At 46.9% G+C, this 12,770-nt stretch overlaps 1 protein-coding gene across 5 annotated transcripts in view; it reads left to right on the top strand.

The window, feature by feature from the left end:
- The window catches only part of CEP89 (centrosomal protein 89), a 70,012-nt gene that overhangs the window by 19,131 nt on the left and 38,111 nt on the right, over positions 1-12,770 (top strand). For all 5 annotated transcript variants that reach the window (XM_061138948.1, XM_061138947.1, XM_061138950.1 and 2 more), the window contains 3 exons: positions 5,323-5,425; positions 8,267-8,295; positions 10,066-10,108. In XM_061138948.1, the coding sequence (XP_060994931.1) occupies positions 5,323-5,425; positions 8,267-8,295; positions 10,066-10,108 (175 nt within the window). The remainder of the gene's footprint in view (positions 1-5,322; positions 5,426-8,266; positions 8,296-10,065; positions 10,109-12,770) is intronic.

Below are 12,770 nucleotides of genomic sequence, written 5' to 3'. Positions count from 1 at the left end.
AGGTTTGGTATCTGTTTTCTGGCCATTGGCTAAGCTTTCTTTCTTTCTTTTCATTCCTTTAACTGATTTCAGTAGGTTTTAAGTGAGGAGAGTATAGTTTGAATACCTGCTGAAATGAAGTGAAAGTCGCTCAGTCGTGTCTGACTCTTTGTGACCCCGTGGGCTTATATAGTCGATGGAATTCTCCAGGCCAGAATACTGCAGTGGGTAGCCTTTCCTTTCTCCAGGGGATCCTCCCAATCTAGGGATCGAACCCAGGAATCCCACACTGCAGGTGATTTCTTTACCAGCTGAGCCACAAGGGAAGCCCAGAATACCTGCTACCACTTTCAAATAGAAATCACTGATAAGATGTTATTAGAGCTCCTCTGTCAGACATTCTTGCTATTGGTGCATTTGTGGATTTGCAGAGCATTTTGTCATAAAATGCCATATATTCATTCATTTGTTCATTTATTCATCCAACCAACTGCCCACAGACAGGTATTTGAGTATCTGCCATATGCTTGGGTCCAGAGAGGAATCATTCATGCAAGTGTGAGAAGCAGTTCTGTCTGGAAACTTCTGGAGACCTGGAATAGTGGGGACTCTTGGCTGCTGCAGTTGAGGATTGGAAGTGTCCCCTTTCTGTCTACAGTTTTTAACTTTTAGTTTCTTTAAGATTTTCTTTCTGTTACCCAAGTATACATGAATTTCCATGTCTTATAAAAACGTTTGATGCTGCATTTAAGCAAACACCACCCCGAAGCCTACCGTTCCATCCCTCCTCTTCTCTCCAGGACAGGCCTCTGTGGTCACTTTGTGTCCGTATCATCTTCTTGCCTACAAATAATCAGATAGAAGGTTTAAATAATGGACATTTTAACTCTCACATAACAAAGTGAAAAGGTAGGCAATTCCAAAATTGTTTCAGCTGCCTATTGAACACAGGAGCCTGAAATTCCCTTGGCCTGCTCTTTGTGATCACCAGAGGCAGCCAATTCTTCCCGCAGAAGAAGGAAGTGGGGCATGGTCCTTCAGGCAATGCTGTGTTGATGACGCGGAATGTTTTTTTCCGGAAGCCTGCCAGCAGGACGCTCATTGGTCACATGCCCATCCCTTGACCGGTTACTGGCTAAGTAGAGAAGGATTACTGTGATTCGAGCCTGCTTGCACCAGACAAAATCAGGATTCTCTCAGCAAGGTAGACAGAGGGGCCCTGACTGTTGAGTGGGCGGGGCTGAGTGCCTGCAGCCTCCCTGTCTGCATTTACACGAACACATCCCCGCGGTTAGCGTGTATGCATGTAGATCACTGACTCTGCTCTAGCAATGTGAGCACCTCTGTGTGAGCTTGACCCCGATTGGTGGCAGGAGAAGGCCAGGGGAGCAGATCAGGCACCAAGCTGTCATTCCTGCGGATTTCCAAAAGCCACTCAGAAAGCACCCTGCCACCTTCTAGCAGTGAGGCCTCCTCCATACAGCAGTAAGGAAGCATGGATCCACAAATGTTTTGTTTCCTTCACTGTAACGTACCACACCAGGGGAGGTCCAGCATGTTGTGAACCCTACAAAGGTCCCACTGCAGGTCGGCAAGGCCCTCCGCCTTACAAATCAGAGCTGCCTGTGGCCCCACCCCCACCCCCGAGTTACCTTGGTTCTCTGCGCAGTCTGACCACACTCTTGCCTGGACTGCACCCCGAGGTGGAGCCAGCTGGACCCCTCTGTTGCTCCACCAGTCGTGTCTGTTTATTGTGTCTTTGTGGGTGGGGCTCCGACTTTGGCATCACTGATCTGAGGAGAGGCTCCTGGGAAGGTGCCAGCACCATTTGGGGCTGGACCCTCTGCATCCCCAGGGTTCACCAGCGCTGGCTCTTATAGTCAGCTCGCCCCACGGTCACAGGAATCTAGACACTGAAGCGTGCTTGCGGTCCCCGGGTTATCCAAAACTACTTTCACCTCCAAGGAAGAAAAGATACCACAGGTTAACTGTTGAACTGTGTAAGTGTGAAATCATGGAAGATGTGTTATTTTACATCTGATTACATTTTTAGATGTGTACAAATTTAGAATCATATCCTCCTGGTAAATTGAACAGTTTGTCACTATAAAGTGACCCTCTCTATCTCTGAAAGTGTGATCTGCCTTAAGGTCTTTTTCATCCGATGTTCTCCGTCTTTCTTTGATATTTGCACTGTCTATTTCTTTCTATCCTTTAATTTTAACCTTCCTACATCATTATGTTTAGCTATGTTTTATAAACAGCATCTAGTTGTTTTTTCTTTAAGTTTACCAAGAAATAAGTTACATATTAATATCATACTGTTCATCCATTTAAAGTGTTCAATTTGGGACTTCTCTGGTGGTCCAGTGGTTAAGACTTTGCACTTCCAATGCAGGAACGAGGGTTTGATCCCTGATCGGGGAACCAAGATCCCACATGCTGCACAACCCTCCCCCCCCCAAAAAAAAAGTTTATAATTCAATGCAGTATATAGTTTTTGTTAACCAAATTTGACAAAATTTTCCTTTGTCTTTTTACTAGAGCTTTTGGCTCTTTTATGTTTAATGTATTCATGGGTATATTTGAGTTTAAACCTGTCGTTTCTGTTTTGCTTGCTTGTCCTATTACTCTGTATCTTTTTTCTTCTTTCATTCTTTTGGATTGATGGATTTTTTAGTTCTATTTCTTTCCCTCAACTAGCTTAAAGTTATATTCGCTGGTTTTTTTTTTCCCTTAATAATCACCCTGTAAATTCTAGCATGTACATTTTACTCTTTATAATTGGAGTTAGTGTCCTCCCCAGGAGGAGGATGAAGGAGCTTAGGCCAGGGCTGCAGATGGACGCAGGAAAGTCACTCCTGGCCACTGGGATGGCAGCACTGTGGCTGGGGTGCCTGGCTTCCACCTCTCTCCCTTCAGTACCCAGACAGTTTTTGTTTTAGTTACCCAGGTGATTTTCACACTTAGAAGTATTTGGTAGTTTTAACAATGCTTTGCATTAAAACTTTAGAGTGTTTCTAGAATGTTGTCACAAATTCTTGAGGCTTATTTATCAACATATTACGTATACACAAAAGATAAAAGCTATAACTGTACAGCTCAGTGAATTTTTGCAAAGTAGCCTCCACCCAGATTAAAAGAACAATACTGCTAGCCTGCAAAAGTCCTCTGTGACTGAGAAGAGCCACTGCTCCCCCCAGAGTTAACCGCTGCCCTGACTCCAGGAGCAGATTAGATCTTAGAAAAATCACCTGAGATTAGTTTTGTCCTTCCCTGGTGGCTCAGATGGTAAAGAATCTGCCAGCAATACAGGAGACCTGGGTTTGATCCCTGGGTTGGGAAGATCCCCTGGAGGAGGGCATGGCAACCCACTCCAGTATTCTTGCCTGGCGAATCCCATGGACACAGGAACCTGGTGGTCCATGGGGTCACAAAGAATTTGGACACAACTGAGTGACTAAGCACACAGCACATCCTAAAGATTCTATGACTTTAATCATACATTATGTCTGCTTTGGAGTTTTTGAGAGTCTTCTGTCATTTTGTGCGGTAGTTGTTGGTTCTTATTGCTGTGTGATATCCCATGGGACAGCTATAACATCCAGTAACTTATTTACTCTACTAAGGGTGGATATTTGGTTGTTTCCAGTTTGGAGCTTTTAGGAAGAGTGCTCTGTGAACATTCATATGTGGTGGGTATGTACCACTCATATATACTGATGAGTGATGTATGTATAATCATAAGGCATAATCAGCCATAAGGTACGATCAGCTTTCTTACTAGTAGATACTAACAAGCAGTTTTCCATAATAGGGTATTGTTATGATGGTATTTGGGCTTCCCTTGGTGGCTCAGCTGGTAAAGAATCAGCCTGCAGTGTGGGAGACCTGGGTTCAAACCCTGGGTTGGGAAGATCCTCTTGAGAAGGGAACAGCCTCCCACTGTAGTATTCTGGCCTGGAGAATTCCATGGACTGTATAGTCCATGGGATGGCAAAGAGTCAGACATGACTGAGCGACTTTCACTTTCACTTTTCAAGTATTTGAGTTGCCTTAGTATTTCATTCTTCCTAAATAAAAGTGAGTAGCTTAATATACCTTTAACAGGGTAAACAAGGCAGATAGTTCCTAGGAGCTAAAAACTTAAGAGGTTCATTTCTTTTTAATTTCTTCAATGATGAGTAGAGTGGGAGACCTTTCTGTTGCTCTGAGCCGCGTCACCCCGGAGCCCTCTGCCCCCAGCCTGGTGGGCCTGTGAGCCTTAGCTTTTGGCCCTGAAATGCCCCTTCTTGTGGGCATCTTGCTGGTCAGTGCTGCCTGGTTCCCAGCCACGGGGATGGCCCATCCATGGCCTGCGGCACAGCACAGCTAAGCCAGGCTGATCACATAAGCAGGATTTTACAAAGAGTCAGGATAGTGGAAGGGAAGCCACGCAGGGAGCACCAGCCTCAGCTTATCCTACAAGACCTGGTTCACTGCCCTTCGTCGAGGGCAGCCTCTGTCCTCACACCCCGCCCCATCCCAGAGCCCTGCCAGTGAGGCAGCCTCCTGCTCATCAGGGTGGTCCCAGACCCGGCTCTCAGGTCTGTGAGGGGCAGCTCTACCATTCGTGACCCCGCAAGGGAGTTTTTCACAGACAGTGGTGGGGGGAGAGTCCCATTCCATCAGGAAACACTCAGAGTGGACTCCTAGCCAGCAGGCATAGTGGGCCCCGGTCCCCAACAGTTGCCCTGGTGAGCGTTCTCACAGGGCAGGTCGGCCGCTCTTGCCCCACGTAGAGGTGAACTGTGCAGCCTCGTACCAGGGCACGGTGGTGCTGGCGCTGCACGGAGCAGGCTGGGGGCAGCGCCTGGTCCTGACTTGGTCCCTGGCAGGAATGGGAAGGCGGGCTGCCTGGGTAGCGTGCAGTGGGATGTGGTGCAGCACAGCTCTGAAGGTCTCGATGGATCAGGCCAGGAGTCCCCAACTCCCGGGCTGCCGACCGTCCTGTTAGGAACTGGGCTGTGCAGCAGGTGAGCGGTGGGTGGGCAAGCGAAACCTCACCTGCTGCTCCGTGGCTTGCACTACTGCCCGAACCACCTCCATCTGTGGAAAGACTGTCTTCCATGAAATCGGTCCCTGGTGCCGAAAAGGTTGGGGGCCGCTGGCCTGAGCATAAGTTGGATGGCACTGCCTTTGCCATTGAGCTTTTCCTGAGGGACCCACAGGTGTAGTCCTTTTATGTCTTGGAGGGGAGGTAGCGGTGGAGAGGGTATGGAATAAGACAGCTGAGTTTGTTGGGAGGAGGTTTTATAGAGAAGTACTTACCATGTATTGTTCTTTGTCTTCTGTAACGAAAAGGTTCCATCATCACATGGTGTGGACGCTGAAGATGAGCAAAGTATTTCTGAACAAGATGGGTTTCCAAGCTCACCTATTCCACCAGAGAATACACAAGAAAAAGGTAAAAAAAAAAGTTTTAAAGAAATTTCATGTAAAAGCATTTTATGGTCATAAATAATTTGGAGGAATGTATAACCACTGCACCTCCATACCGTGGTTCCATGATTTTAAGTGGGAATATCCCTGGGCTTTGTTTTTCCTGGGATACAGTGAAAATGATTGCCTGGGTGTTTGGTTGCCTTTAATGTATAAGGCCTTCACATTGGAGTCCACTTTGTCATTCTCTCAGTTGTGAGGTTCCCTGGGGGAGCATCAGGGCTCAGACTCTGAAGCTCCATGCGCGCCTTCCTCTCTGCACCCACGACCAGTGCCATGAGGGATGGGCGCACAGTGGTCTCCTCGGGATGGCTGAGTGAGCTTGTCTATCTTGTTCACCAGGCTGGCTCTAGGGCCTGGAGCAGGGCTTGGCCCACGGCTGGCTGTCACTTCAGGTGATTTGGATGAATGAATGCATGGATGTGTTTATAATACAACTTTGGAATGGCATACCTTTGTATATTTCATTTGGCACAGTGAGAGAGTTCAGCTCATTAATAGCAAAGGCCGTTTTCCATTTCCTAAGATGTGGCCTGTGTTTGAGAAGTGAGAAGGAGAGCCTGGCATGTAGTGGGCACCGATAACTTCTTTATCAGGACACTCAGGGAATTGCTTGGGCCCATGGAGATAGGTAAGTCAGATAAGTGTTAGTCGCTCTGTCATGTCCAGCTCTTTACGACCCCATGGACTGTAGCCCGCCAGGCTCATCTGTCCATGGGATTCTCCAGGCAAGAATACTGGAGTGGGTAGCCATTCCCTTCTCCAGGGGATCTTCCTGACCCAGGGATTTAACCTGGGTCTCCCTCATTGCAGACATATTCTTCACGGTCTGAGCCACCATGGAAGCCCAGGGCTCAAGGAGACTCTCATATAAGTCAGCACAAGGGGACTGATTGGAAGACAGAATGCCAGCTACTAATACCTGTGCCAGAAAATGCCACTTGGTTAGACAGCATATTTTATCTTTGTGGGAAAATCCATGTGTGTGTTAAGTTCAAGTAGAAAGTATGTCTCTTTTAGAATTAATACTTTCTCACTGTAAAGAATACAGAAATACATGAAGTTAAATATACATAATCATACTTCCATCAAGTATAATTTTAACAGCTTAGAATGTGTATGTAAATACATGATATTTTACTACCTTTTAAAAAAAATCTTATAACATCCTGAATATATACATATCCATCCACTTTCCAATGTCTGCATTATTTTTCTAGTGCCTGATGCATCATACTATCAGTCAGAACTAATCAGGAGACAGAAAGTATCTGTACAAGGTGAGGGGATTCCCTGGTGAACTTCCTAGGTTTGAGCCCTGATTGGGGAACTGTGTGGCCAAATCAAAGAAGAAAAGGAAAGAAAGTCCATGGTGATTTGAACAGGGAAAGGTTAATATCAAGAATTATTAACTGTAACAGGATTGCCTATTAAGGGGTAGAAATAAATTAAAGAATATGGGAATGACAGAGGGAACAGCTGCTTCCTATGCAGTTAACATAGGGCCTCCGAGGGAAGGACCATTTGGAGAATCTGCTACGGAGACACTGGGGAGGGTGCAGCTCTGGCCCGTGGGCAGGTGGAGAAGTTAGGTGTGATGCTAACAGAATTCACTGAAAGGCTGCCATCTGTAGGGGAGTTCCAGGAGGAGCCGCCTGTGGGGAAGTGCTGCTGGTCGTCTAGAAAGGCGGGGAGGGAGGAGAGGAGGGAAAAAGAGGGACCCAGGACAGGAGACGTCACCCATGGAATGAGGAACCCAAGCCCTTTCCTCCTCCAGTGTCTCTTCTGCACCCTCTACTGGTGAAGTTTATTATTGCACCACCAGACAAAGGAGCGCCCCTGCAGTAACAGGAGCAGGCAATAAAGGTGGGGTTGGAAGTCAAAGGTTGTGATAACTGGCATGCTTGGCAACATGAACTTGGAGCACAGGTGGTGGCTGGGAGAGAGTGAAGCTCCTTCAGTGGTTTTTGGCTTGTGGTGGGGGCATTAAAAGCCCCTGGACATTGTCACTTTCAGGTGGCGTGAGACTTGGCCAGTTCCTTAACCGCACTTCTAAGTTTGAGTGCACCTCTCCTAAGAGTCTTACAAGGACTAAGTTCAGTCGTATGAGTGAAGCACAGCAGGGCTTCCCTGGTGGCTCAGCCGGTAAAGAATCTGCCTGCCAATGCGGGAGACCCAGGTTCAATCCCTGGGTTGGGAAGATCCCCTGGACAAGGGCATGGCAACCCACTTCAGTATTCTTGCCTAGAGGAGTGTAACAGGCTGCAGTCCACAGGATCACAGAGAGTCAGACACAACTGAACAATTAAGCACGCACGCAAACACATGAAGCAAAACATGCTCCGTAAATGCTAGCTGATAATTATTGTCTGAGGGCTACCAGCCTGAGGGGCCACCCTGTACCCTAGCAGTACCCAGCCAAGAAGCTTGGACACTGCCATCCTTTGGTCGAGGTACCAGCATCTGACCGAGTGGACTGCTGCTGGAGGCAGAGGAGGCAGGGCGGAGTGGCCCCTTAGCCCATGCGGGGACTGGCAGGTGGGATGGTGGAGGGCACAGGGCAAGGGTGCTGGGAAGGCGGGGAGGGCCCACAGTCACACCGAGGGGTTTGGCCTCAGCTCTGCAGTCATGTGCGCCACGGAGGGCGGTCAGGAACAGCAAGGGGTGAGATGGGCAGTTCAGCTCTGGGCTGGCTCGTGGGCTGGTTCAGCTCACGTGCAGAAGGTGAGTTCCTACGATTGTACTCTTCAGAGCTGTCAGATGTCTTTCTCCACTTTACAAAGTTCTCTCTCTCTGTTTTGATCAGATGGAAGACATTCTGTTCTGAAATTAAAGGTAAGAATTGTTTTTTTAAAATGGATTTGCTTTTTAAATAGAATTTCTACCATAATTTCAAAACAACTTTTGTGATTTGTGGGAGAAAAAGCTTCTGTTAAGAGTTCTTTTTCCATGGACTGGTTTTTTTTTTTTTTCTTTTCTGGTTTGGTTTTTGTTTTTTCTGTCTTTGTACACTTTAGAATGTTTTTTTAAAAAATAGTTTTAAAACATGAAGAAACTCATGTGTTGCATAGTTTGAAATGAATGTAATGTATTGAGGGGTTAGAAAGCACTTATGTTTGCTTTCTACTTTGTAAAATGAATAGACAGTAACCAGCTTGCAGACATGGAAATAGTTCTATTTAACTTTGTAATTCTGTGATGTCAAAGGAGTTTAAAAATGAAAAACTTCTCAATAGAGCTAATTTCTAACCTTAACTACTTTTCAGCAGAAATTAGAAACTTAATATCAGGCTGATGTGTAGTAGAAAAAATTCAAAGACTTCCCTTTCCTCTAAGTTTCAAGTTGAAAAGGAAGGTCTTGTATTCTTTTCTCAAGGCTTTAAAAACGTGGTTCTGTGCAGCTTGTGGGGTCTTTTTGCCTGTCCCAAGGAGAGAAGACCAGTTAGAGTTTTCTTTGTCTATCTCTGCTCAGCACCTGCAGTCACATCATGTGTTTTAGAATGTGAACTGGTGGCCTGTCACTCATAGGACCTGCATGTGACCACAGTGACTGATTACAAATAATAAACACTGGAGAGGGTGTGGAGAAAAGGGAACCCTGCTAGTGGAAATGTAAATTGGTGTAGCCACTGTAGAAAATGGTATGGAGGTTCCTTAAAAGAACCTAAAAACTAGTTATTATGTCATCCAGCAATCCCACACCTGGGCGTATATTTAGAAGAGATGAAAACTCTTAATTCAAAAAGATCCATATATCCCAGTGTTCATAGCAGCACTATTCATAATAGCCAAGACATGGAAGCCACCTAAGTGTCCATCAGCAGATGAGTACATGAAGAAGATGTGTATATTCTCTCTCTCTCACACACACACATATACACACACAACAGAATATTACTCAGCCATAAAAAAGAATAAAATGACATGTGCAGCAACATGGATGGTCAGAGATGGTTGTACTGAGTGAAGTAAGCTGGACAGAGAAAGACGAATATTACATGATATCATTTATATGTGGACTCTAAAAATATAATACAAATGATCTTATTTACAAAACAGAAGTAGACTCATAGATACAGAAAACAAACTTAGAGTCACAGAGGGGAAGGCAGGAGGGACAAATTAGGAGTATGAAATTAACACACACTACTACGTATAAAATAGATAAGCAACGTGGATGGTCTCTATAGCATGGGGAATTATATTCAGTATCTTGTAATAACCTATAATGGAAAAGAATTGGAAAAGTATATATGTGTAACCAAATCACTTTACTATACAATGAAACTAATACATTATTATAAATCACCTATATTTCAATTAAAAGACGCAGAACTCATGGACAGAAAGGTGGGAAGAGAGCAGGAGTTGCCCTGCCGCTCAGAGAACTTGCCAAGAGGGGAAGACTGTTAAGGTTTGGCTTCCCTTTAAAAGAAGCAGTGAATGTTGAAGTTTCTAAAGCTAAAACTAGCAACTACAAGAGCCCAGATGAAGACGGGGGAAGTGCTTAAATATTTGATACATGATGACCTAGTGCTGTGCCGGTCCACTTTTAGAAGATGCTAAGACTCAATTCATTACTGTCAGGTTTTTTTTCTCCCCTAGGATGAAAAACCACCATTATGCGAAAAACCTCCGCTCTGCCCAGGTATTTGCCTTTTGAATTTCACTGTGATTGAAAAACTTATATTTCAGAGAACACCCAGTACAGTCTCATGTAAAATAAAGATCACTTTTTTTTTTTTTACTGTAAAGGTTGTTGCTTCTGTCCCATTTTTGAAACTGGAAAGAGATCGCAGTTTGTTGAACTTGTTTTAAGTTTGCCTTAAAAGAGAGAGTTCATGGGACTTCCCTGGTGGGTCCAGTAATTAAAAGTCCGCCTTCCAATGCAGGGGGCACGGGTTCGATCTCTGATCAAGGAACTACGCTTCCACATGCCAAGAGGTGTGACCCCCCCCCCCCAAAAAAAAAAGAGAGAGTCCAAACATTCAAACGTTGGATGGTGGCTGTATGTCCACGTGGGATGTGTTCAAGCCTGGGGTTGGTGGAGGGGGAATACATGGACAGACCCTGGAAGGGCGAGGCTTCCCAAGTGGTGCCAGTAGGGTAAGCCTTGAGAATCCCGTGCACAGAGGAGCCTGGTGGGCTACAGTCCATAGGTGGGACAAATGTGCTTATCGATGTGCTCGCCTGTCCCAAAGATGGGACACAACTGAAGTGACTCAGCACTCAGGCAACACATGCACTGGTAGAGGGGGCGTAGGAAAATGGGGGCTCTGCTCAGGGGCTCGAGGCGGAGCTGAGAGGCCTAGAGATGCTTCATGGCGTGCTCTCCCGTCCGCAGTTTGGGGAGCCTCATGAGCTTCCAGAGTGGACTTTTAAATTCTTTCCTGTATGCTTCGCATCAGTAGTCTGACAGTCCTGGCAAGTACCAAGGCTTTTGTCTGTCCTCCGTGTCGGATTGGCTTTGTTTTCACCACTTCTGTCTCGGTGTTTTGGGTGCTGCGTTCTGGGATGTTGCTGGGGCTCTGACATCTGGCCCACAGGTTCATTCTTCACTGTATGTCTTCTGCGGCTCAGCCCATCCTTTGAATCTGTGTTGTTAGTGAAGCTCTTTATTTGCGTGATTTCTATTAAGTGTTGACAAGCATCTCTCTGGAATCTTAGCCACACTCATTCTCAAATCTTGTAGCTTGTGCTGCAGCCAACTCCGTCCTCTGTTTTCTGGTTTTGGTGCTTCCCTTAGTCCCCGTGGCTCTTGGTGATGTGCTCGCCTGGTCCTCGGGAGTCCCTGTTTGGCTCTCTGGGGATGCCATATCTGGTTACTGTAGGCTGCTCAGAAGGGGAAGCCAGTGGGCTGTCAGATGTACGGTCTGTCTCCAGTGACTGTCGGGGATAGACAGGGTGTTTTGTCACCCGGGGGTTTGGGAGCTCCTCTTCCTCCTAGGTTTCTCCAGCCCTGGGGCCTGCCTGCCTCTCTGTCCTCAGGGCTTATGTGTACTGCTTGGCCCAGGGGGACCTGAGCCCTGCTGCTTCTGTCTGGCACTCTAGACAGATAACTCGCCAGCCCTTTCTAGGCCACTTTGTGTCCCCACCACCTGCCAGGGCAAGGCGCATCCCTGGAAGCGCCCCCCACCCCCTCGTAGCTGACCTCTCCTTCCATCTTCAGTCTAATCTCAAATGTCTTCTTTCATGGATTCCTGGTAGATTGCATCTTGTTTTCGGTGTACTTGTGAAGTTACTCATTTCTTTCATGTTCTAGGGCTTGGATATGTCTGTGTCAGGGGTCGGGGGAGGCTGTCTGGAGCTTCCAGTATCCCTCCCTCCATCTGCACACAGAAGCTCTGCCCAGGCCAGGAGCCCATCGTAGTTCTCACTTCCTTTGATCTCCCTATGGAATATCACTCTCTGCTTTCCTCCAATTTTTCTACTCCTTCCTAAATTCCTTTGTAGCCTCTGGTTTTCTCACCCTGGTGCCTTCAAGTACACCTACATGCTGGTGGCTCCTCCGCCTCTCCAGCTGAGGCTGTCTTCAGAGCTTTGGACCCGTGTCCTAACCTGAGCTTCCCTCCCCCTGCCAGGCTTGTGTTTCTTGTCTGGCTCCATATCTTCTAAACTATAGACCTTGTTGCTCATTCTTGACTTTCCCTGCCCTCACTGCCCACACCCAATCAGCTGCTGAGCCCTGCCATATTTTTGCCCCAAATTCTCTCGTGTCCTTTTGTTGCAGGAAGGGGGACCCCTTCCAGGGCCCAAAACTGGGCTCTTGTCTAACACTTGGAAATGAATTGTCCGAGGAGACACATGCTGACAAAGCAAGAGATTTTATTGGGAAAGGGCACCCGGGTGGAGAGCAGGAGGGTAAGGGAACCCGGGAGCACTGCTCTGCCGCCTGGCTCGCAGTCTTGGGTTTTATGGTGATGGGATTAGTTTCCAGGTGGTCTTTGGCCAATCATTCTAATTCAGAGTCTTTCCTGGTGGCGCACGCATCGCTCAGCAAGATGGATGCTAGTGAGAGGGATTCTGGGAAGTGGACAGACACGCGGTGTCTCCTTTTGACCTTTCCCAAACTCGTCCGGCTGGTGGTGGCTTATTAGTTCTGTATTCCTTATCAGGATCTCCTGTCATAAAACAACTCATGCAAATGGTTACTATGGTGCCTGGCCAGGGCGGGCGGTTTCAATCAGTTTGCTTCCCCTAACACTTTCCTCTTCGTCCCCACTCTAGGAGCCTTCAGACTGATCTACCTGCCTCTGGGCTAGGCCTCCTTCCTGTTCACTTTCTTCACTGCAGGCCTCGGCAATTCATCT

This window comes from Dama dama, chromosome 4, assembly GCF_033118175.1.
Source record: "Dama dama isolate Ldn47 chromosome 4, ASM3311817v1, whole genome shotgun sequence".
Classification (NCBI taxonomy): Eukaryota; Metazoa; Chordata; class Mammalia; order Artiodactyla; family Cervidae; genus Dama; species Dama dama.
The sequence above is the reverse complement of the archived record's forward strand: the minus strand, read 5'-3'. Positions and strand labels throughout refer to the sequence as shown.